Source organism: Erithacus rubecula, assembly GCF_903797595.1.
Source record: "Erithacus rubecula genome assembly, chromosome: 6".
In the NCBI taxonomy this organism is placed as follows: Eukaryota; Metazoa; Chordata; class Aves; order Passeriformes; family Muscicapidae; genus Erithacus; species Erithacus rubecula.
The window spans coordinates 21749593-21774556 of record NC_136688.1 but is presented as its reverse complement, the minus strand read 5'-3'; the positions used below and the strand labels follow the sequence as shown (position 1 = coordinate 21774556).

General features: G+C 43.1%; 1 protein-coding gene across 6 annotated transcripts in view; it reads right to left on the bottom strand.

Moving 5' to 3' along the window:
* Positions 1-24964, bottom strand: part of TSPAN18 (tetraspanin 18) — a 116841-nt gene that overhangs the window by 5011 nt on the left and 86866 nt on the right. For all 6 annotated transcript variants that reach the window (XM_079309447.1, XM_079309449.1, XM_079309451.1 and 3 more), the window contains exons 3-8: positions 20169-20258; positions 14966-15057; positions 14040-14234; positions 8861-8935; positions 3106-3204; positions 2247-2432 (exon numbers count right to left, since the gene is read on the bottom strand). In XM_079309447.1, coding sequence (XP_079165573.1) covers positions 2247-2432; positions 3106-3204; positions 8861-8935; positions 14040-14234; positions 14966-15028 — 618 coding nt within the window. In that variant the 5' untranslated portion in view covers positions 15029-15057; positions 20169-20258. The remainder of the gene's footprint in view (positions 1-2246; positions 2433-3105; positions 3205-8860; positions 8936-14039; positions 14235-14965; positions 15058-20168; positions 20259-24964) is intronic.

Sequence of the window (24964 nt, the reverse complement as noted above, 5' to 3'; positions counted from 1 at the left end):
GCTGGCTGAACACCTGCTGGTCTCGCTATAGAATAAAAATTTCATTAAGAACTCAGGGCTCTGCACTATGGCAATTATTCCACTTACAAAGCATAGCCACCATCACCCTTAATTAAATTTATTATTGCTAATACAATTAACAGCAGGTAAATCTTCTTGCAAAGGTTTCAGGGTATTTCTGGAAATCACCAGTTTATCCTGGTCTCAGTTTTCCCAGCCTAAAATTTAAACTCACTGGGAAACAGCTGACACATAAAAAGAAAAGTAGATTGGAGTTTGTCCAGTATGAAAAGTGGCTTCCTCTCCACTGAAATATACTTCACACATACATTGTAATCCTATTCATACTGCTAGGATGTTTTGATCATCTGGTTTTTTTTTCCCTCCACCTATAATGAAAGTGTTGGAACTGCAAAGACAGCACAATAATTATGTACCTGTGTCCGTGCCAGACCCTGCTCACCGTGACTGAGGCACAACTGGTGGAGAGTGAGGGAGGGCATGGAGATCCACTCAGGGGACCCAAACTGCTAGGGCAGTAACTGAGCTGTTAAACCCATGCTCTTGTCAACATGAGACCACTCAGCATCAGCTCTCTTCCAGTCATGTTTCAGAGAAAAGCATCCAGCCCAGCAACAAATATTTGTGTGCTTGCCAGACTCCCAACCTTAACCCAGCCTCCAGCATGCTCTGCTCAGCTGGCTACAGACAGGAGTGAGCACAAGTGTGCTCAGCATTGTCCTACCAGCATGGTGGCCCAAGAGCTTGACTTTGCTCCAGCAATGCCTCAGTTCAGCTCTCAGTTGCCTGGGATTTTCTCTCCTATTTTACGGAAGTGCACTGCTCTGTGCTTGATGACACTCACTGTAAACACAGCATCTTCCATGCTGTGGATGGGTTTGCAGGAAACCTTCCCTTTCCATGGGAGTGGTAAGCTTCAGCATTACCACTCAGGAAAAACTTTAACCCTCTTTCTCACAATGCACTTCTCTTTCCCTCCCTGCTGGCTGTCATCTCTCTCCTCCCATATATTCCCAGCAAACAGACCTGGCAGAAGCAGCATAATGCTGTCTGCTATGATCTCTCACCCAGAGTGCCTTTGCCAACCATTTCCAGCTGCCAGTCAGGGAACAGTTCACATGCTGCTTCCAAAATACTTTCCTCTCTTTCTCAATCTGCTCTTAAGTGCTGAAAAGAGGACCACTGCCTAGTCTGGAGGGAGAAGGAGGCTTATACATGGGTCAGTACAGAGCTCAGTTGGTTTAACTAATGCTGAGGTGAACACAGTCAGGAACTTTGGTCCAGCATCAATGGGATGAACTGTCTTGTCATGGTCCAGTATTGCAAAAAGTTGCCAACTCAAGAGGCCTGGCAAAAGAATCATGGAATAGAACTGCAGAATGGTTTGGGTTGGGCAGGACCTTAAAGATCACTTAGTTCCAACCCCTCTGCTACGAACACCTGCCACTAGATCAGGATGCTCAAAGCCCCATCCAACCTGGCCGTGAACATTTCTAATGATGAGGCATCCACAACTTCTCTGGAAAACCTTTTTTTCAGTATCTCACCACCCTCACAGTTAATAATTTCTTCTGTAATATCTAGACTAAAACTATTGTCAGTTTAAGGCCATTCCTTCTTGTCCTATCATTACATGCGCTTGTCAAAAGTCCCTCTGCATCTTTCTTGTAGACTCCCTGTAAGTACTGGAAGACAGTTATAAGAAAAGTCCTTTTTCTACAATAAAGAAGCAGAGAAATGCAACTTTCCAATACTTCTCTTCCTTAGAAAACAGACATGGTTTTCTGTGGCTGTTTAACCCTTGATATTTTTATTGTATATATTGATTAGGAGTCTTTGTGAGCTAAATTAAAACCACTCCTGCAGCCAGTAAGAGTCAACTTCATTCCATCCTATCTGACCTGTGCTGGCTTGCTAATTAACTTCTCAGACAAACTTCCAACCCTCATAAACACAACAGAACTCGATCTAAATTTCCATCTTAACTCTCAATCCCTTAAGGAAATCTTCGTGTTTCTGGTGATGCAGCACAACATGGACTTAGCAGTGTATGCAATGAAAGGAGATTTTCAAAACTGCCCATGTGCCATCCCTTCAAAAGCTGTCAGCAGAGTGTAATTGGGATGTGAGGTACAGTCCTGCCAGACTCACTAGGTACCATGATCACTGCAGCCACCTCTCTGCCCACTGTGAAGCTGCTTTTCTTGGTGTTAGGCCTCCCTTACCTGCCGGTTCTGAAACCTCTCATTGCCTGATAGACAAGCTTCCTTGTTGACAAACATCCCTTCCCGGCTCTGGAGCTCCCGCTGGCAACAAGCCTCCGGCGTCGCTGTCGCCTTTTCCAAAGAGGAGTATGGAAGATGAGGAATAGCTTCAAAATCTTCTGGTCCATTCACTCCACAGCAGGCAAACTGGGGAGAGGCACAGAGAAGAAAGGAAGACAGAATTGACACCTTTCCCTGAAAGCAGACATGAGAAATCTAAGACCTGGGCTTTGGGGCGTATCCAGAATGACTTGCTTGAGATGAACCAGCAGTACAATCCAGGCTCCCAACCACCCTTTCCCCCATAGCTACTGGCCAGGATTGCTGCTGCTCAAAGGCCCTGCTAGGTGATTTGAGTAAAGTCCCTCTTTAGGATTCCAGTCAGATGCTTTTTAAGGATTCAAGTCATACTCTGACTCCGTCTCCTTTCAGTCAGCAAAAGGAAACGTCTTTATTAAAGTTCTGAATCAGCATGAAGGGCAGCAATCATCCTTTCCTTTTAAGATTAAAATTGACTTTTCATCTGCAGAAGCTGACGTCCTGCTTTTCACTCCTGAAGGGAAACACCATGGGGTGTATGGAGCACTAACACGTGTACACACACACACAGAGATTGAAATTCTCGTGGCAGGTAACAACAACTGCAGTTCCAATGACTGCAGCCATTGTCAGCCTCTAACCTGACCAATTAGGGGTGCAATAACAAAGTCAATTTTGATGGGTGGTATTTCTATAGGGAAAATATATCATTAGCCACACTCCTGCCTAAGCTGCTGTTGACAACAAAACATTAGTTAATGACTGGCATGGTCTGACTTACTGTGATCATGACAGAGTTCCAGGTGGCAGAGAAGACGTCCGTGTCGTTGTTCCTCTGGTAATGCTTCTTCAGCTCCTTGGTGAAAAACTCTCTGGTCAGCTGAAACACACAGACAGGTGGAAATGTAAAGGCTGTTGCCAACACCTTTCCCAAACATTTCCCAAAGCTCCCTTCTGTGAATGCTGGGGGTTCTTTGGTTTCTTTGGCTTTGTTCTTTTTTTTGCAAACCTCAGAGGAGAAATGTGAACAGCCATTGGCTGAGCTGTATCAACATAGAAGGTGAAGGGTACCTGTTGAATAAAACTGTAAATCATTAAAATCAGGGACTAAACTATATCTATACTTCCAAAATAATGTTTACACTTAAATGTTGGTTGGTTTTAGTTTTTGTTGTTTTTCTTAAAATTTTCGGCACTATTTGAAAGTATTCAATAAATAGAAACAGGCCTAAACCAGATTTTAGAAAGATTGTCAAATCCACACCCAAACTGTATTTTCACTTGCTGATTCATGAGGTCTGCAAGCAAAGCATGATTTTCCTCTCCACATTTCAGTAAAACCAGTTAACTTCCTACTAACAACAGGGGAACTGCTCTGAATTTACTCCAATGTATGAGAAAGCAGAATGAAGCCTCAACATGAAACTTTTCGGAAATGAAAAAGAAGTAAAAAAAATTTAATGAATAGGAACTAGCCAAGTCAGCTTATGAATCAGAAAAAAACCAAAACACTTTCTTGACAATGCTTTTGATTATCTAAACTAACCTGCATACAAGAAGAAAAAAAACACTCTTTATATTTGTGTTAAGATAATGTAAACATTTTTCCGAAGGTCAGCCATATAAATTATTAGAATTTCATATACCCCTGTTTACATTTACAGTAAAACAGAATAAATGCACAAACAATTTGTTTTAGAGTCTTCTTGAGTAGTTAGACACCTTGAAATTACATTTGCTTAGGATCACTCTCTGGAGGAATAGTAAACATAAAATCCTAATAATCTTATTAAACTGAACATCCCAGTTAAATCTTGCTGCCTGCCTTTCTATCACTTCAGGACAAAAAGTTCAAGAAATCCTCTTTCATGTTCCCAATAGATCTGGACTTGTGTGGTCCCTTCTCCAAAATACCTTGTGATTTGTGATCCACAAAGGCAAAATCTTCTGCCACTGCAAAAGCCACAGTGAAGGGAGCTGGACTTGGCTGGCTACAGCACTGCTGTGGTGTTGCATATTTGTTAGATCAGGAATTAAGCTGCCTGAAAAATACCCTTTTTATTTCCCCCATTGTTCATAAAGCACTGCTGACACAGTAACAGAGACTGCTACAAGCTGGTTTCAGGTTCTTGATATGCAACGTGAAATATCTCACATACACATGCATATGCATGAGCTCTATGGGTGGGCACAAAAGCACAAGCACAAAACTGTTTGTTTCGTTTGTATCACAATTTAAGGACAAAATAAAGGCTGTAGTGAGTTAAAAAGACTCTGGATACCACCTAATATTGGCTCTTCTTTTACAAATACAAACAAAAGCCAAATGTAATTACTATATCAGTACTGGGCAAAACTTTGTCACAAATACTTGAATCATGCAGTTAGCCCAGTTGCACTACCTTTAATTGGTTATACTGTCAAATTCCTAATTTACTTTTTTGGGACATATATTAACTCATTATTTTGAATATTAAAATACCAGAGGACATGGCATTTTTTCCTTTGGGAATTTGGTGCACTGAAGGAAGGTGAGGTTAGAAGATGCTGAAATAATGTCCTCAGTGTTCTCCTTTGCTTCCCTTTCTCTGTGTACTTTATCCACACAGCATCCACCCCTGCAGACAGCAGCACGTTTTTTTTGATGCTCGTCTGTTCCTGAAGCACAGACTTTGAAATTGATATTACCACTGGTAATAATCCCAGCCGGCTGCCTTTGTTGGGGTCTAAAACAAAGGAGTAATTTAAATATAAAGTGAAACCTTTATTTTGACAGCAGCAGTCCCAGAGGAAATTGTTCAGAGTTTGTGTGTGATTTTTACAACACTTGGCCTAAAACAAAGCCTAGTGCTGGAAGAGTGCATTTGCCAGGAAAATAACTGATTCCATTTTGTTGGTCTTAAACTGCTTATCCTGAGCATCTCAAGTTCAGAAGAATGGGGCCAAAAAAAAATAATCTTCTTTAAAAAAATTGCTGACAAAGGAGGATGAAATAAGACAGTCCTATTGCCATGCCCATGGCCACCCTTCAGCTGAAACAAGTACCAGCCCTGGTCAGGTTGGTGCACACTGGATTTTTATGGCAAGAACCATTCAGAAGGGAGCAAAAGACCTACTGATAACACTAGAGCTTCACACACACTTTGGCAAGGCAGTTGTGGCAGCCACAGCCACGAACAATAAGGAGCTGTTCTGCTGTGTTGAGGGTGGGGCACCTCCAGTGCAGCACATGCATGCATACATTTACATGGCAGTGAAAGAAGTGAGACTGTTTTGTCACACTGCTTCAAAAATAGCTTTGCTGGGATTAGTGCAGCCAGTTAAAGGGGTTTAGCAGAAGGAGGGCATTTCTGCACAACAGGCATGCTGGGACTGCCCAGGAAGGTCACAGCCTTCTCATGCTGTGCTGTGCTCAAGGATGCTGAATGCTGTGCAAGAAGCTGCCTTCGTGGTGCCTGCTTGGGAAACAGGACACACTCCTACCCATCTGCATCATCCTGGAGCATCCTGATGTGTCTGGCACAGTCTGCATGGAGGTGCAGTCACCAGTGGTGCACCTCCCACTCCTGCAGTGCCTTCCATCTGAGAGACCTCTGTCTGCTCAGCTGGGAAAGGTCGTGTTTTTTAGCTTTTGCCTTCTGTCTGAGGAAACAGAGCCACTAGCATCCAAGGTGCCTTGCTTATTAAGAACTGGAACTAAAAATCCAAACATCCAGACTCCATCCAAAGTCCTGCCACCAGACTCTTCTGTTCCTACCATCCTGCTTTCCTGCTTGCTAAGACAGTTCACTAAGAATCAAATATCCCTCCAGGGTTTTTCCCATCCGGATCTCTGAAGGGCATATAAAGAACAATTCCTGTTGCTCTTTCACAGTCTTATTCTAGTGTTCATGAAAGTCATTCTTTCATGGGGTATCTTCTAGATGATAAAGGGTTTTCCACCCCCAAAACTTCCTTTTCTAAGGAAGAGAAACTCTGATAATCCTACAGCTAATTGACAGCAGCCTTCCTCTTCAGAGACTGCTTTTAAGTAGCTCTTTAGAAGTGCAGCTGGACTTGTAGGCCACAGTATCTCACCTTTGAACACCACCTTCACTTACCCCACCACGTTGCTCTGCTTCACTGACTCTTCCTCTCATGTCAAATCTCAGCAGAAAACATCTCTTTTCTCCCTAATTTTTGTCTCTTGATTTCTCTCACTCCCATAGCTGTTAATAATTTAACCCCACTGAGTGTTTGGGAGCTGGTTTGAATGTAAAACTATACAAGAGAAAGCTGCACTGAACTTTATTTGTAAAGTGAATAAATAAAGTGTATCTTCAGTCTCATTTTGCACACCCAGAGAGGCCACAGCCATAAGGACTGGTGCAGCGACCACCACTGAATCCTGCTTGGTAAGCCTCAAAGAAATTTAGATTGGCTAAGTGTGCATTTGCCACCACATGCCCTGAAAGTAATTTATTTTTCAAGGAAGAGAAAAGCACATCTGATCTTGACCTTAAATTGCTACTGTGAAGAATTCTTCCCACCATGGCATCAATGAAAGACCACCTTTGCCCATCCATGCAGCTTACCCTAACCCAAAGGTGACAGCAAAACTGGCCACAAGTACCTTCCAAGTCAGACAAGCTACCACCACAATATACAGAAACACCAAAACAAGGGCAATTTTTTCCAGAAGAAACCTGAGGAGAGAACAAACTGGCAGATCAGGTTTGACTTCTGCATAGAGCCATCTCCAGTTATGCTGGGATCTGACATTCTTCATTCCTTCCCATTTAAGCCCTTCCTGTCAGTCATTCTGACAGAGTGGGAAGCTGGTGACACAAACAAGGAGACAAGCTGAAGAAAGATAGAAGTTTGTTCCCCTTCAAGTTTGATCTCACAAAACACTGCCAGATGCCACAGAAGTCTAGAATAACCACTGTGATCCTGTCTTGCAAGATAACATGACCTTACATGTTCCGTGGCTCCCAAGGGAGTGGAAGGTACAGATGCTTTGCCCAGAAACAAGCTGTAAGTGAGGAAGACACATCAGAAGTGCAGCCACCCTGCACCCAGGACTTGCAGCAAGCCTGGGCAGTTTCTTGTACCTTCTACCAGGTTCCTACAGAGAAGGGGGGAGGTAGGAGCCATCAGCTGACAGTGCGTGCCCAGCCCCTGCTCCCTGGGCACCATGTTCTGTCTCTGTCACATACCTGAGCAGGGCAGTTTCTATGTGTGCAGTCTGCTCCTTGTGCTGAACCAAAGGAATTCTCTGAAATCTCTTAACAGCAGAGCTAGAATGGCCAGATGGCACCAGACCCACCCACACTGCAACATGTTTATAGGTGTTTCCATAAGGGCATGGTCTCAAAGCCTAAACTGGAAGGGGGCACCCATTCTGTGTGCAGAGTGCCATCCCTTCCCCATTGCCTTCAAATCCAAGGCAAAGACCAGCTCATAAATAGGAAAAAGTCTTCTCACTACCTCCCCCCAAGCCCATCCTACTACACAAATATCCCACTCTCTTGCCATGAGCTTCCCAAGTTTTGATTCTTTCCTATCAAAAGCTTTTAAAAATTAATAAAATTAAAAGTATATTCTAGTTTAAGAAAATCACCATTATATGTGGCCCTTCTTTGCTCATGCCACATTTCTCTCATGTTCAGTACAGCAAATGTGCTGTATGTTCTCTTGCTACTGGAAGAGGCAAAATATGCAAAATAAATACTGACAGTCACTAGTGACCAACTCTACCAGCCAGTGTTTTTTGACAGCTGTCACTCAGAGAAGGATGGACCTACTTCAGTCAGGCTCTCCTTTGCACATGTATGAACATGAAAAAAAAATTGCACAGACCATTGAGGGAAAGAAATGAGACTGGTTACTACTACTGTAGTAAAATTTACCACTAGCACAGGGGAGAGATGATGGCCATATAGTAATATTCACTGCAGAATAGAGAAAGGCTACATCATACAAAGCTTTGGAGAGAAGGACAAAACTAAGCAGGGCAATAAGTGGGGGGAGATTTTCTTAGGGCAAGATGGGGGATATCATACAAGCAGCATTGGTAGCAGTCTTCTGAGCAGCAGAACATGGCAGATCAAGAATGAACATGATCAGAAGATGCATAAGAGATTTTTTGCACTGCAGAGCAAACACTGGCTCTGGAAAACGGAAGTTTTCAACTATTAATATTAAACACATGTTATATTGAAAAAGGAAAATAGTTGCTTTTAATCATAGTGACTTTATTATAGAACTTCTCTCTGATGGAATGTGCAGCTGGTTTGGCTGTGAGTCAGGAAAACTTTAAAAGACACTAAAAACTTCAGGAATAAGTGTGTCCCCATAAACTCTCCATCTGCACCAGCCAGGTTAGTTAGCATTCCCTGACGTGCTGGCAGTTCTGCAGACAGGGTAGTAACAAACAAGGTTTGCTGATATTTCAAACAGCCACTGTACAGACAAATCAGCCACCATTTAACACCCTGCTCCAGCTGTGTATAACCCCACTGGGGTCCAGAGATTGCCCACCTTTGGATACTTACATTTTCTCTGAATATGAAAGCCAGGATTGCAGCTGAAAGCTCCGCCAGGAAGATTAACAAAATAAACATGAAGAACTGGAAGAGATAAGATAAAAACCACAAACAGCATTAAATGTGTGCAAGAGGTAGTAGGAATACAGAGGTTAGCTAATCACCAAAGAAATGGAAAAAGTAACTAAGGAAACTCTTTTTTTCCCCCTGACAATTAAGAAACCATATGAGACAGTCACTTGAAGCACACACATTCCCTCTCTGACCTCCTTGCAGGACATGGGAGCTTGTGACACTTTTGCCTGGTTCTAATGGTAAAAGCATATAAAATTACAGGACCCATAGTATCCCCTGATAAAACTGCACCAGGTCAAAACAGTAAAGCCTACTTTGATGGAAAAGTTATATAATTGTGGACGTGCTCATACAAATTAAACTGTCCAGACACAAATATAGGGATCACATCTAAATGCACACACACTCCTGATTGCAATACAAACACCATTTTACTGCAATATAATCACAGCTTATTTTGTGTGGAAGAGGAAGCAGGATATATCCTCAAATATTTATACCTATGACCTAAAATGGACTGTTTTCATTTCAGGACAAAATTAATCTTGGTTAATATTCTCTCCACACAATGGGGTTGCACTGAGTTAAGTTCTAACCACACAGGACCTCTACAGAAAGTTGATAACACACCATAATAATATAATTTGATTATGCAAGCATCATCTCTGTCTTGTATGGTATCCAAAGTGTGCATATTCACATCCTTAAGATAAGGGTATGCTGCAGACTTGACAGAAAGCACAGCCTGCACATTAAGTGATAGTAAAAGGGAAACAGGCCTCCAGGTTGAAGTAAAACTCTTAACACTTATGTCATCATAATTTTAGGAAAAGTGAAGGAAAACAAAACAGAGAGGCACATGGCTGTTCAATCTAAGCCATATTTCATCCTGTTGCCTTTGCAACCTTCTGCTGCCTCAGTCTAAAAGTTTGGTTTTCAGTCTTACCAAAGGTGCCTTGTTACATGAGGTTACCAAGCCCAAGTGACCCACTGTGCCTTCACCCCCCACCCCACAGAAAACAACAGATGCACTTAAGAGGTGTCATCCCTAGAGACTGCTGTTCCTGGGACCAGGGTGAGTGATGGGACTCCTGCAGGCTGCCACGTCAGATTCTGCCTGTTCTTGTGACCAGTTCTCAGTGACATTGATGCCTCCTGCTAATTTGATGCTGCTTCAGTCATTATGACACAGTAAAAAGAACAGACAGATGTGCCTTTTAACATCCCTTAAAACAACAAATGTTGGTGCTGAGGAATAGCTATAGGAACAGAGCAGGAAGTGGCTAGATTCACACTCTCCCCCAAAATGGCATTTATTTCCATTCTTGTAGAGGAAATCAAGGATTTGAATAACCAACAGTCTGAACTAAGTGGATATTTTGTATGTTCTTACTGCCATGAAATTACCTCTTCAATCAGCCCATCTAAAATTCAAACAGCCCAAGAATTTGCCCACAGACTCTGAGATTATTTTACAGAATAGAGTAAATGTTAAGGCTTTAGCTTAGATTTTGGCATTGTGTGAGAAAGGCAAAAGTGAATGGAGAACTCTGTAAGATCACATCATTTGTAGGGTAATAAACTTGGTACATGTTACCAATGAAGATAAATGAAGCAACAAGTAAAAATAAACACAAGAGAAGTCTGGAAATTTTTTTTTGTGTATGTGTGAGAAGTTTATAGAAGGTCTCTCTGAAACAGAAAAAAGGCAGACAAGGCCAGAAGTACTATTATGATCCCCAAGCAATGATTTATAAACAGTGTCTGGAAGGCTGCACATTGTGCACTTCAGTAATGGAGAGAGAATTCAAACTATCTGCTTGAGATGGGCAAAATGTTGTTTTGTTGTCAATTAGCAGAGCTCTAAGTGATTTTTCCTGACTGGAAAAGCACATGCACCACCCTATCACACTTGTCATCCTGTTTCTGCAGTGGAAAAAAAAGAAAAGGAGCCTGGGCACAAATGACAAACAAGAAAAGTCAGATGAGCAGGGACTTTGGTTTTTAATAGCATGCTGTTGCTTGATTTTTCTGAACTAGTTAACTCTCTAATTTATTCTTACTGCTGGAGTTTTCTGTGTGGCTTCTTTTTTTCCTGTTCAGAGACTGTTTTAATTTCACCACAGGAGGGCAAAGAACAAGTGATGAGAATGAACAACGCTTTGCAAATTCACATCATCATCCATCAAGGGATCTCAGCATAGTCACTAAGGTCTAAGGTGGTGATCAAGTGATTAATCCCATCACCCTGCTAATTGCATTTCATTTACTGATTACTGGGGGGCACATGTTCACCCAAGCTCCAGCACAGGTCTTTGCAGAAGTGGAAGCTGTCATTCCCAGATTATCTGTGATAAGCTTCATTATCATTCCCAAACTGATTTACACTTATATTGTGCACTCTGCATTACAGATTTGTAAGTTACAGTAGGAAAAAAACCCACAAGCAGCCATTAGGGTTGATGAGAAAAAGATGGATCATCAGTGTTTCAGAACTTGCTCTCATTCTGCATTTAAAGGAGAGTCAAAATCTGCTTAATGTGTTTTCCTTCCAAAAATTAAATTGACTACTGATATGTGAGAGCACAAAGGAGCCACCTGGTTAATGCATGGGACACAGTAACCTCACGTTCAAATTCAAGCTTAATACTTGACATTTGAACACAGATGCTCCCCACATCCAAGGTGAACATCCTGAGAAATGGCATCTCATACTGGTCAAAAATCTTGCCTCAGCTCCAGGTGATGGTTACAGGAGGTTTCACAGAAGTGCTCTATCAGAACTTTCCACAAATTAATACCTCATGTTTATTTTTCATAACTCATCCAATATTCCACTTTCAGAACTGCTATTCCAAAAAGTGCATCAGCTGTCTTTAACTCAGAGGACCTGCATTTTCACGCTGGGAAGTTTGAGGGGCTCCTACACCCATTTTACAGGAGTGCAAAACAGGATGTCTGCATTTGAAACTAAGCCAAATGAAGCTAACATGGACTCTTCTTGTAACAAAGCTGAATTCAGTCCCTTGCTGCAATGCTGTATGTTCAACAGTACTTTGGATTCTGATTTTTACAGTGCTGTTTTGCAGTCAGAGGACCTTCACGACAAGTCATTCACTGTCTGATTTGCAGGCCACTGTGTGTTCCTTTTTTTTGTGAGCCAGATCCAAATGCCAGGAAATCTAGAAACACTTCACAGCCTTGTGCTTAATGCAACATGTTAGGTTGCATAGTGATGGGGTTATTTTTTACCAAAAACAAGCAGCTTAATGAAAAATAAAAGTCCTTGCAAACACTGAAACCAGAACCTAGAGAACATGCATCTGTCTTGTCCCTTCTATCTTCTGTTTACATTTGGACTAAAAGCTTCAGGCATACATAATGCATCACTGTGAAATCTCACTCAAGCAGCTCTCTGGCTCATCAATTCTTTAACAACTTTGTAAGTGGACTTGATTTGATCTAGCAACTTCTCCCCAGGTACCACCCCCACAAAGGCTCACACTCTCTGGTTTGCAAGTGTTCCCAGTCTCTCTGGTATACAGGCATGAATCTTTTGCCTATTCAATGACTGAAACTGACTCCTATCAGACTTTGGGTTTCACAGATGTTTTCAGATCAGCCGATTTTAACATCAGCTGTGTGGCTCTAAAAAAAAGTTAGAAACATATTTCTTCTCCCTTGGTATCAGCACAGGTCCTCATCCAAGTGCTTCACACTACTGAACATGAGCTGGCTGTTTAGCTGAGTTGCTGTTGATACAAAAAGCCCTTAAAGATCTGGTTGATCAAAATACAACGATTCCTTATCCAGTAATTACTTTTAAAGTTACTCCTAGTCTGCCTCTAAATGATATTAAATCAGGAAAGAACATGGCCCAGAGCTCCCTTTCTCCAGTCAGGTCACCAGTCTGTATGCAGCAGACTGAAAATATTAATCTCCCACTCAGTTAAAACAACATCTCATCAAACTTTGCTTTTAGTTCTTTAATCTGACAAGGTCAGGCTTTGAAACAGCTTCAGGCTCATTTGGTCTCATCCTTCCCATTTTCTTAGATTCCTTTGGGCAAATATTCTCAGACTTCACAGGTGATACATTTGTTTTTTGGGTTTAATTCTGAGATGAATCAATCCCAGAGTGGCTTCCCCAAAAGGGCTCTCATTTACAGGCTATGAACTCAAGGCATAGGGGAGCCAAGGGCCAGGGAGAATTTATCTCAGTGAAGCCACACTCATCTGTAGGAAAAGATGGGTTTGCAGTCAAGAAAGAGAACTTCCCTGTCCTCTTTAAAGTTAGAATCAAGCCTTTTTTGAACCATGAAACAGCTGTGCAAGACACAATCCTAACAAAATACAGTATGATCAAGATTTTAAAAAGAAAAAAAGAAAGAAACCAAACCAAACAAACAAACAAACAAACAAAAAGATAAATGGCAATGCCTTCCAATAGGAGATAATGGCTGGAAATCCTTCAGTATCAGAACTTGGGAGGAATGGGTGGCAAGGGCAAAAGTGACTTATTTTAGCTCTTTGTAATTATTGATGACCACCATGGGCTGAAATTTAATCCTGTAATTCAGGGGAAATTTTGTCCAAAGGTAGCAAATCTGGTTAATTTTATGAGCAGAGTAGGCTGTATCAGGGAGTGGCCAGCTATTGAGAGCAGCAATGGCTGCTGTGTTGCAGTTCTGGGCATTTCTGCTGACATGGGGGCATCCCTTGCACAGGCACTGTGCTCTAGTGTTCTCTCCTTTGTTGTGAACCCCCAAGGAATGAATCTATGAGTGGAACAGTGGGTTTTGAGCAGCCAAGAAAGAACCATTTTTGGTCACTTTATAAAAGCAGAAAAAGACCAAAAAACTGAATGGGGTCAATTATAATAAAAGCTTTAAAAAGTCAAAATACACTCCCTGAGGCTGAGCTCAAATCTATATAGGTGAAAAAGCAAATTATCTGTATTTCTAGCAGTGTGTAGTATCCTAAACCTACTTATCCTTGGAAGGAACAATGGTGACAACAACAAACACCCATTCCCGTGCTTTTCTCAGCACCATCTATGCAGTCACCCATAGGGGAAGCACCAAGAGGCCAGCAGAAATTGCAAAGGCACTTACAAAGAGCAGGAGGCATTTGTTCTCCCGGATGGCTCCACAGCAGCCCAGGAAGCCCAGCAGGAAGAGCATTGCCCCCATGGCCAGCATGATGTAGGCTCCCGTGAAGAGCAGAGGGTTGGCAGCCACTATCTCTCGAAAACCTGTGGGATCCACAATGACCCAGATTCCCAGTCCCAGCAGGCATGCTCCTCCCAGCTGTCACAGCACAAGGACAGAGAGAGAGAGAGAGACAGGTCAACATAAAACAACTGCTGCAGAAAAACTGGATTCGTTGCTATCTTTTGATCAAAAACGTTAATTTGGAGAATTTGTGTTTCTCCAAGGCATGTATTCTCTGCTGTGCCTTCTGACATGCTGCTCTTAGTATCTTTTGCTCAATAAATGAATCATTTACAGCAAAAGACACACCTCATTCTACCAACTGTTTACTCCCTCTGTACTGCTGAAAGTCTTGATCTGCTGCCCCATTTGTAGAGGACAGCCCAGTAAAGGGGCTCACATGAACCACACCTACCAGAGAGGCCTGGGTGGCTGGGCACTGCCATCCTTCTTTTCAAAAACAAAACCAGCTAAGAATGACTCCACATGTGGTAGGAAAAGGACTGCTTCTGAGTGAAAACCCCAGCAGGGCACCCAGGACTAGAAAACAATTTCTTCTGCCATTCAAGGATGAACCATATGCACCATTAGTTACAGCTTTCCCCTGTCAAGGACAGCAATAATTCAGACAACAGTGACCACTGTGCTGCCTTGCTGAATGTCTGAGCATCTTTGGATGCTGCAAAATGCTCATGATTGCTAGTGCAAAGCAGAGAGGATATTCTGTATTGTGGCAACTTTACCACACTATAGTCTATCCTGCTGGGCAACAGCAGGCTGCTGGAAACAGAAGGATCCAGAAAAGAAAGTGAATTCCAAATACTCACAAATATAAAGAAATTGAAAAGAAACATCAGGTATTTCATGCAGCTCAGGCAGTCTCCCTCCATGGTCTTCAGGGTCCTTTGTCCAATTCCTCCTGTAAAACAGCAGCACTTTCTTAGCACACTCATTTTTATTGGAATGAGACAATCCTATCTCCAATCTATTTGTGTTTCCTACAGGACCCTGTGGAGTTCATTATACAGAAGAGCTCTTTTCTTACCTGAGCAGGGAACATAGCACAGGCTAGCAAGAGATAATGATTACTGCTCAGTCCCTTTGTGTTCCTTCAGGTCTGAAGGCGAGCGCAGAACTGAAGGGGAAGGTTGCAGGAGAGGAAAGGTCTAGTTTTACTTGCAGAGAAAAAATATCCCTCTGCACATGAAGAATTTTTTTTTCCCCCACTCCTTAAAGCTTGTCAAGTCTAAGAATCCCTGAATTCACCTGTCTATTTCATGCTGAGAAAAGGTCATATTGAAACAGGAACCAGAACAAGCTGTGCCTAGTCAGAAGACACACAAAAAGCATTTGGAACAGCTATCTTCATACAAGCTTCCTCTACAGAATGAGCCCCACACAAACATGGACAGCAGCTTCAGGGAAACTTGTAGACCTTTGGGCTTGGAATGCCAGCAGTGCCCAGTGGCAGGGCCCAAGGAGGATGTCCTCACATGGACACTCAGCCTGGGGCACGCCTGCTTGCCATGCAGTGTGGGATGCTCCTGTGCCAGTGAAATCCTGCTGCTCTACGCCCCACCCTGCACAGGTTTTTTGCAAGAATCCATGGATCAATTTGGAAAGCTTTTGAGGCAAGGAAAATCTGCTAAGGAATCTTAACCAGTTCTGAAACTCAGTGTCTGATTTAGACAACAAACTGCTTGGCCAGTGCTTCTATTGGAAGAACAGCAATAAATCCTGACCAGGTGAGGCTATGCTGGAAGAAAGTTCCTGCTTGCTCTTTAATGAAGTGCCTATGTGTCCAAATATGCTAGTGTATCACCAAGTACCCTAGAGGGGCAGACAAATGAATACATGGAATAGTAAAACTTCCAGTGAAACAATGCAGTCATGGCACTGTGCACAGATGGAGCTGTACATTTGCAAACACAGAGGCACAGGTTTGCTTGGCTCCCCAGAGGAGCCTTCCCAAAGCCCATGTGCTTTTTAATGCATCTCATTCCCTTTCTCCACTGCAAATGCCATTCCCTAACTGACATGTCTCTAATGATATGCTATGTTAGCAAAGTCCATTTAATTCACTTAAAAGAAAAAACTGAAATTATCCAAGATTTTCACCAGGCCAGAAATAAAACTGCCTTTCACTCCATTGTTTTTGTTAAACCACAGAATCTGTGAGTGCTGTAGAGCCTCACAAAGTGCTTTCCTCTGTGACCATAGGAACTGCTCTGCTTTAGCCAAAGAGCTGAGAAAACCCATGGCAGGCAGAGCTCCCAGCACAGGGCTGCCTGAGGTAAGAGCCAGATTTTTGTTACATGGTGTGGGTTTGGTATACTGCTTTTGCTTGATTTAAAATCAAATCAATTCCTTCTTTGTGACAGAACAGGCTGAGACACAAGTGGTGTGACACAGAAGCTGATGTGGATGATCACTGCCTTCCCTCTGCAGCTGCCTGTACCTGGGGCAGGACAGCAGTGTGCCTTGCTGCCTGGGTACTGCAGGGAACACCCTTTGCTGGAGGAATCCTGAGAAGATCCAGCTTGCTTCTGGGGAAAACAAACCTGAATCTAAACCTGAGGACCAGGGCAGTTTTCTTTACAAAGTTTATTTTCTCATACACCTGATACATAATTGTTCTGCCCAGACAAATTCCAAGACAAGACTGACTGCAGGAGATGGGGTAGGGCACAGAGCTCTGATGTGGGCCTGCAGGAAATGCCCACAGCTTCCTGACACTGTGTAAAGACATGTCTGAAAATCTGACAGAGAAATGGATCCTGAAGTCAAGAAGGCTAGGGAGCTGGGCAGGGAATTTTTCAGTTTCATGGCAAAGGTGAGCCTTCAGCTCTACTAACACATGAGTTGGACACTAGAGAGGGATATGAAAATACAGACTAATCAATAGGGCACTGGAATTTCAAGAGCCCCACAATTAGTGTCACCTAATCTGTCACCTAAAAATTCAGCTCCAGTGAAACAAAGGACGGCTAAATTTTAGTATATTAGCCAAAGTCTTAAAGGCATCTCAGAAATTTCAAAGTCCTGTTGCTTTGAGCACCCATCTGTATGAACCATATTATAGTAGACTTTGTAAAAAAAAAAAAAATAAAAAGAAGGAACACCCTTGTTGTGACACTGTAATTCACACATAAATAATTCACACACTCCATTACAGTCACCCACATGAAAAACCTGTGGTCCAAGAAGGAGCAGTTCCTAAGCCTAACACTGTCCTGCTGCTTTGTAGTGTTGATAAATCACGTTCCTGCCTTACTTTCCTTTCCATGTCTGGGGCTGCTTCGTCTGTAAGGTGAGCAAGCTGAATATAGGTCTGCTTTTATTTTCACAGACAAACATAGGCTATGATTCTTTGCATTTCTCCTGCCTGCCCATCCACTCAGTATGTTAAAATGTTTTCCAGGCGTAAGTAGGGAAAGGAGATTGTAAATCCATTGAGCAATCAAATCCTGAAAACTTCACTGTCTGGAAGAACCAGTCAGTCACAATAACCTGGGAGCAGCACGAACACAAGCACACTGAGCCTTGGCAAACAAGGGCTCCCTTCGTCTTTGCTTGGGCCTGAAATTGTCCCCAGCAGTGCTACTGGGCTCAGATTTGTATTTTCTAAACCCACTGCACTTCACACAGCAAAGCAATAACTGAGTACAACCTTACTCATTGTGCTTCAGATCAAGCCCACTGGGGCCTCCAGATTCCAAACTTCTTCCACTCAGGATGTGCAAATGGAACTCGGGGCAATTATGTGAGGTCTGGGCTGGTAAAGCCAACAACAAACCATATCAGAGTTTCCACATCAGAATAACTCAATGCAAGCTTCCAAAAATGCTAACCCACTGACCTGATCTGAGAACCAGGGGCTCTGAGCAACTGGTGACCTTGGAGAGACTCACACCTATCAGCACAACACACACTTTGCAGTTCCTGCTGGGTACCCAGACTGCCCAGCAGCTCATGCAAGGCCACCCTTTGGCTCCTGTGATTGCATTGATTCAAACAGGGCAAATCAACCAAAAGCATGATCTGATTTCATACGAGGCACTTAAACTGCTTGGTGTCACAGCTTGGGCACTCTGGCACATAAAACCATCTAGTTGATATTCACAGTGGTGCAAGTGGACTTTGTAGAGTATGGAAGTAATGCTGTTGACAAACAATGCAAGCAAAATGTAAATAATATGACTTACAAATAATGTAATTATGAATGCATTTGTGCCAACTACTGCCTTGCTAATTAGCTGAAGGTACCTGGAGTCCTTGATGACAGACTTCATGGCTAAAATAACCAACATTAAAGGACAGTCCTGACCCACACAGATGGGCTTTCCCTCTACTTTTCTTTTTAAGCCATACACACAAAGAGCAAATTATCTAAGTTACTCCTACTACACACTGATACAACTGTGATAAAAACTGAGCACATATGTCTTAATCTACCTTTTAAAAATACCTTCACTCCCCTCCTCCAGGCCCCAAATCTGTGAGAGATTAAGCTCTTCTCTGCAGGAGACATTTAATGCTAAGCAAACATTAACAGTCAGAACTGCAGAAGACAGAGGCTGACAGATGCTCTCCCTGGCTTGTCCCATCTCAGACCTGTGAGACATATGAAATGCATTTGTTTTTCTCTGAAATGCAGCTATAAATGTTCAGCTTTTCCTTAGGCATATTATTCTACATTTCTCTCTCCCCTGTATCCCCCATGAATTTTATCTTGCAAAGGGATGAGGCGGCTGAAAGTCCCCAGCAGTGGAGCCAGGAAACACAGCCCAGCTGCAGTAATCAGTTAGGAATAAAGTCTTGTTTTTTAAGGCAATGAATTTTTTTTGTTTTCCAGCCATTTCCTTCCTTCTGTCATTTGCTTTGCATGCCTTGCAGCTGCCTTGACCTTCACATTTCTAAAGGCAGTTGCCCAACCACACCCCTCCAAAAGGCCTCCAATTTTCTCTTTGCTGCCACTGACATTTCCCTCAACACCCAATATCCCTTTAACACTGAATTGAAACTCATGAATTCACTTAGATTGCTTCCTTACCTTTGCTTTGAAGAAGGAATCACTGAAAAACTTAGGTTGGACAGGACCTCTGGATGTCACTGAGTATAAGCATCCCACTGCCTCCAACCTGGGCCAATTCCAAATCTGACCTAACTTCAAAGTTAGAGCATGCTGCTTAGTTAAACTCTTATTATCTCCAATGATTGAGATTCCCCAGTCTCCCTGGACACCTCTTCCAGTGTTTGATGACTCTCCTTGGTAAAAAGACTTTTCAAAACAGCTGCTCAAGGTGTGCCTGAGCTACCTGATGGCAAATGGAACAAGAGCATCTCATGGATGTGCCAGATGTTTATCAGAACTGTCAGCAGCACCTTATCTTCACCAGTCTCAATCCTTACATCTTCTGTACTTTATCACTCCTACCCTCTACTGAAAACAAGTGTGTGAACAATTTTCCTTGCCCATCCCTAACAGCCCACAGCAGACAATTTGTGTTTCAGTAGAGAAATTCAGATAGATTGACTGATTGCTCAGTCTCCCCATCACAAATACTTGATAGAAAACGCAGAATAACTGAGATTGAGAGAGATGTTTACAGTTCTCTTGCCCTCATGCAAATCAATTTTTTCAGTCATTGCTCTTCTGTCTCATGATCCATGTATATCTTCTTTCAACATAAATATTTCTGCTGTGAACATGCACGAAGAACTTGTCCACTGAACTGATGCTGAACTGTTGCTTCCTCTAATGCATGAGAATTCAGTTCTGCAGTACTTCCTACAAAATATTAGCCTGTGGCTTCAGCAGGAAATGATGCCAATTCACACCTAGTTTCATAGCTATACACAATGTACCAAGTGAAAGCTCTCTGCAGCACCTTCCAGGTGATACAGTGGCAGATGAGCTGTGTATTTCTTACTGCCTCCGGCACACCATAGCTACCCTTAAGCTGCCCCAACAGAGATACAGAGAAAGTACCTGGCAAACAGAAAGAGCAAGCCATTAACAGCACTCACCTTTACTAATCTTGGGACTTGAAGCACAGTGTCTCTTCCAGTGTTTAATTGTCTGTGTATCCCATGTATCTCCTTCTATCCAAGCTTAATCTGCAAGCGAAAAATACGCAATTACTGAAGAAGTCAATAAAAAGCAATCATGTTAAATACACAATTTATTAAAACATACCATCCTGATGAACGTGCTCAGTCTAATTGCCACCTTAATTTAGTGTACATTAGCACTAATGAAGAGCTTTTAATACCTGGTGAGGGATTCAATTCCTCAAAATCTCTTTAACAATCTTTGGGGTGTTTTAAATGCCCACAGACCACATGTAAATCTATAGTCCCATTACACATGCACTTCATACCACAAGAGGAATAGATTAATACCAGCTGCACCTTCAATATTTTATTGAGGTTTAGACAAACTTTAATCTGCTGTGACTTTACAGCCCATTTACTGGGAAAATGGAAAAGGCAGGAAGGGAGATGGAATGCATCTTTGGGAAGCCCAGCCATCAGGAGCAGCAGTGTGAAATGTTGGGTGCTGTCCCTCGTTGTTCCAGCCAGCTGTAACACCAAGTTGAGCAAACTATTTCCTCTCCCTCTGCCTCATTGTCACTGCCTGGGAAGTAGCAACAGCAAAGCCACAGCCCTGACCACTCAAAAACATGAGATATATGGGTGCAGACAGAGGGATTCGTGTGCAGAATGTCCTCAAGGTAACGATCACATTTTTTTCAGTAAGTTTTAATTTCTGCCCACACAATGCTAATGACAGCCTTTGACTAGGCAAAGGTGAAGTGAGACTACAGAGTAATGTGCAAGGCATGCATGTCTGACTCTTGCTTTCTCAGGGCACCCACTCCTAGATTGCTTTTTCCAGCTATCTGACACAGCCCCAACCCCATATTGCAGGGAAGGGGCAGGCTTTAACCCTCCAAAGAGCACCCCATGCCATAAGAGTCCAGTGCTCACATATGCAGGGCTCAGCACTGTAACTCACTCAGTCATCCTTCAAAAATGGTTTTGGCATGCTCACAACTTTGCTGGAGCCGCTACTTCCCTGTGAGGCACCAGATAAGTCACCTGGGTCTCTCCCTGCTTTCTCACTGCCAGCATTTCATCATGATTTCTGGAGTGGGTGCATTTAACATCTGTTTCCAACAAACATTTGTAAATGTGCCTTTGAAAATTGCCTGCCATTAAGACTTCTGTGAGTAAAAGTCTATCATTTGTTGTTGGCAGGAAGCGAACAAGGAGTTTCAAGGTGGCTGAAACTACTACGATATAAAACATACAATGAATATTCATAGGCCTTTTGTTTAGCATTAATCCCTCACATTTAATGCCCTTCCTCTGTCACTGTAAACCTACATCTCTAGATGAAGAACAGGGATGGCTTCCCCTTTGGAAACTGGAGGGTACAAACTCCTCTTGCCGATCCACCTGTCTCTGCTGTGGAGTGCTGAAGGCACGAGCTGGGCAGTGCTGATCTGCCCTGCTCTACAGTGCTGGGTGCAAGGGCTGCTTGGGTCAGTACAGCTTTTCCACCAGTGTCAGAGCTCAGAGCGTGCTGTGTGACTGCCTGGCTGCATCAGGTCCAGCAGGTGTGACCAGTGTCCATCTGGGACAGGGGACAGTGCCCCACAGCAGAGAGCCCTGCCTGGCAGTCAGAGCCCATGCCCACGCTGACCTTTACATCTATTTCTGTAGAGTGTGGGGACACTTTGTCCTGTGTTTTGCAAGTATGATTGAGAGACAATTTCTTTGGTTGTCCTGTCCTGTGATGCCACAGTCTTGGGATAGATGCTGCCAAGAGAAGATGGTTCTAACTTTAAAGCAGAGATGACATTGTGCTATATAAACCTATCATTAAGAAAATAACCAGAATGATAGGATTCCTGCTCCTACTGTGTGCGCATATAATTACATTCCTACAAGCCCTCAGAGGTCTGCGTGGGAGAGAAATTTTATTTTTTTATCCATCATAAGTCACAATATTTTAAAGAAATTACAGCACCCCAGAGAAGAAGAGTTTAAATGCTTCAGTAGGTACCAGCAGGTACTGTGTCAGAAAGGATGAAAGACTGAGTTTAGTGCCAAACAGCAGCAGTGTTCCACCTGACTCTGTTGCCTTAAAGGGGAAGAAGTCTCTGCCAAACAGATTCTCTTTGGTTAATAGCTACGATTTTGTCATTAGGGAGAATTGCACAAAGTGCAAACCCACCATGCCTAATTGTGACTCCAGCAAGCTGATGCCTTTAATTACAGTCTTTGGGGAAACACAGCAGGAGCTGGAGCAACAGCTGAGGCTAAGCCTCATCCTTGGGCTGGCCAGCTGTGTCTGGTGCATTGTCCACAGCCACCACATCCACTCTCCTTGCTGAGCATTGGCTTCTCCTCACATTCACATTGCAGCCCGTGGAGGAGCCAGTTTTGATGGAGAAAAGCAGCTAAACGTGTGCCTCCTGCTGGTATCATGCTGCAAGACAGACAGCTGGAGCTCCAGAGCAAAGAGGGATGGGACAGAAAACAGGCAGCAAGGGACACAATAAATTAGTGGTGTGCAGGGTGGAGAAGCAAGGCCTGTCTTTGTGAGAAATCCAACCTGTTGACTAGAATAGGAAGAGCCACCAGATGAACCCCTTAAAACTGTTGTGTTTCAAATGAATAATTTCACTCCCTTGCAGTGGCTTCAGAAAAAAAGGTGAAACACTTTTTTGATTTAGAACTGGACCTTGGCACAACCTGTCAGCTCCATGTGTTAACCTGTAACTATTGCTCCTGCGTAAGTAACTAATTGTTCTGGAATTTCATAGCACTTGTGCAGCAGAATCGTTGCTATGACACAAGTACATTACTGCATTAAATCCAATTAGACCCCAAAGTGCTCCGAGTAACTGTAATCGGCCCCTGTGGAGCAGGATGAGGGGACCTGCACAAGGCCATGCAACTGGATACTAAATTACAGTCAATCTGCCTCCTCTTTAGTTGCATTAAAATGCTAATGTCAGTGTAACATGGGCCCATTTACCAGCGATGACTGCCTTGCCTTGCAACACGGAGTGAATGAGGCTGCTGCACTGCCTCAGAGCATTTAATTCCTCCGTGCAGTTGAGTGAGCAAAGCCCTCAGGGGCATCTTATCCCTTCAAACACTAACCTGACTGGAGCTAAACACTGAAAGCATACGGGGCTTGTGGCAGTGCTTAAATGAACCAGAGTGCCTCCAAAACTGTCCTAAGTTTCCTACACAAGCAGAGCAACTGGGTCCCATCTTGCCCTGATTGCTTTTAACAAGAATACGCTTCTGCCACCAAAAGTCTGTGTGCACATCAGTCTCACACAGGAGGAAAAAGAGGGCTGGACTGAACCCCCTAAATTCTCAAATAAATAACACCAACTTTGCAACAAAACTGCTAATGCAACTCTTACCCTCTGTTTTGTATTTGCAACTTTGCACAATGTGTGCACACAATACATGAGATCATATGGAGGTAAAATCTCCCACACGTGCACAGACATTCAGAATGGAAATTCAGAAGTCCCAGAGCAAAACCAATTCTAAATGCTGCAATGTTTTGAAAAGTGCTAGATTATGTGTTTGAAGTGCCAGCATGGCTTGAGGCCACAGACCACTCCGTTTCAGCTGGTGAAAATGTGCACAGTGCAGCGTTGGGAACATGAGCTGCTCGCTCGCTTTGGCTCCTTCCCAAGGAAAGGTCCATAGGTAATCACATCTGGATCTTTCATACAGCTCCTCACAGAGGCACCAGCTGTCTCTGAAGAGAAGATCCAGCATACAGAACCAAAACATCTGATAGCCTGCTGCAATTCTTTTAAGTTCTGTTCCTTTAGAAACAGCCCTCAGATAGCTCACAGGTGTATTTTCCCTTGCATTATTAACTGCAGTACCGTGGAACCATATGGTACCAATTGCCTTTTTAAACAGATCACCCAGAGATTATATGCACTGATAATATAACAACATCAATTTTGTTATTAGATGAGAAACCAAGGCTAAAAGGGGAATGAAGGTGCTACGCCTCCTGACCCCCAACACAGCTCTCTGCTCACCACTCCATACTGAGACCAGTCCCAAACCCATGAGAAAGCTGATCACTTCTGGCTGACAAGCAGCAGTCTTTGTCAGGCATCTTCTGTCCCAGAAAGCTGTGATTTTGCAAACCCAAAGGGAGGTAGCTAACTTTGGCCTCCTATTTCTGAAAGTATTTCCCTTCTGGATGGAATAAATGTCACCCTCCTGAGTGGATCACGGAGCTGCACACAAGCCAAGTGACATTATCCACTGTCATGTCAGATACTGTCTCGTGTTGAAACACTCCATACGCTTGCACGGCATTCCAGACGCTGAGGGGATTTAACACAAAGTCTAAATGCCTGCCACTTTTTCCCTGAGCCTGACACACCTCACCTTTACAACAACTGGCTGCTCAGTGCTCTATTCTGTTCTCTTTTCCTATAGCCCTGCTTTGTTTGCAGCAAGTGCCTCAGCTGTCTGTGGCATTCGTGATGGTTTTGAGAGATACAGGAATAAAAAATCTCAGGAACTCTGGACAGTTGCTGTGGCAACCTTGTCCTCCTCAGACCATGATTTTCAATATTTTAAGAATTTTCCTGATACTTTGCTGGTTTCAGGAAAACAAAATATTTTAAAGATGTTACCAAAAGGAATTATTATAAGCCACAGGGCTTCTTTTTCCTATCAAAAAGATGATGATGTTGATGTCCTTAGCAAGAAAAAGAAAACATGACTACCTGAGCAGAGGCAGAGCCACGGGGATTTGG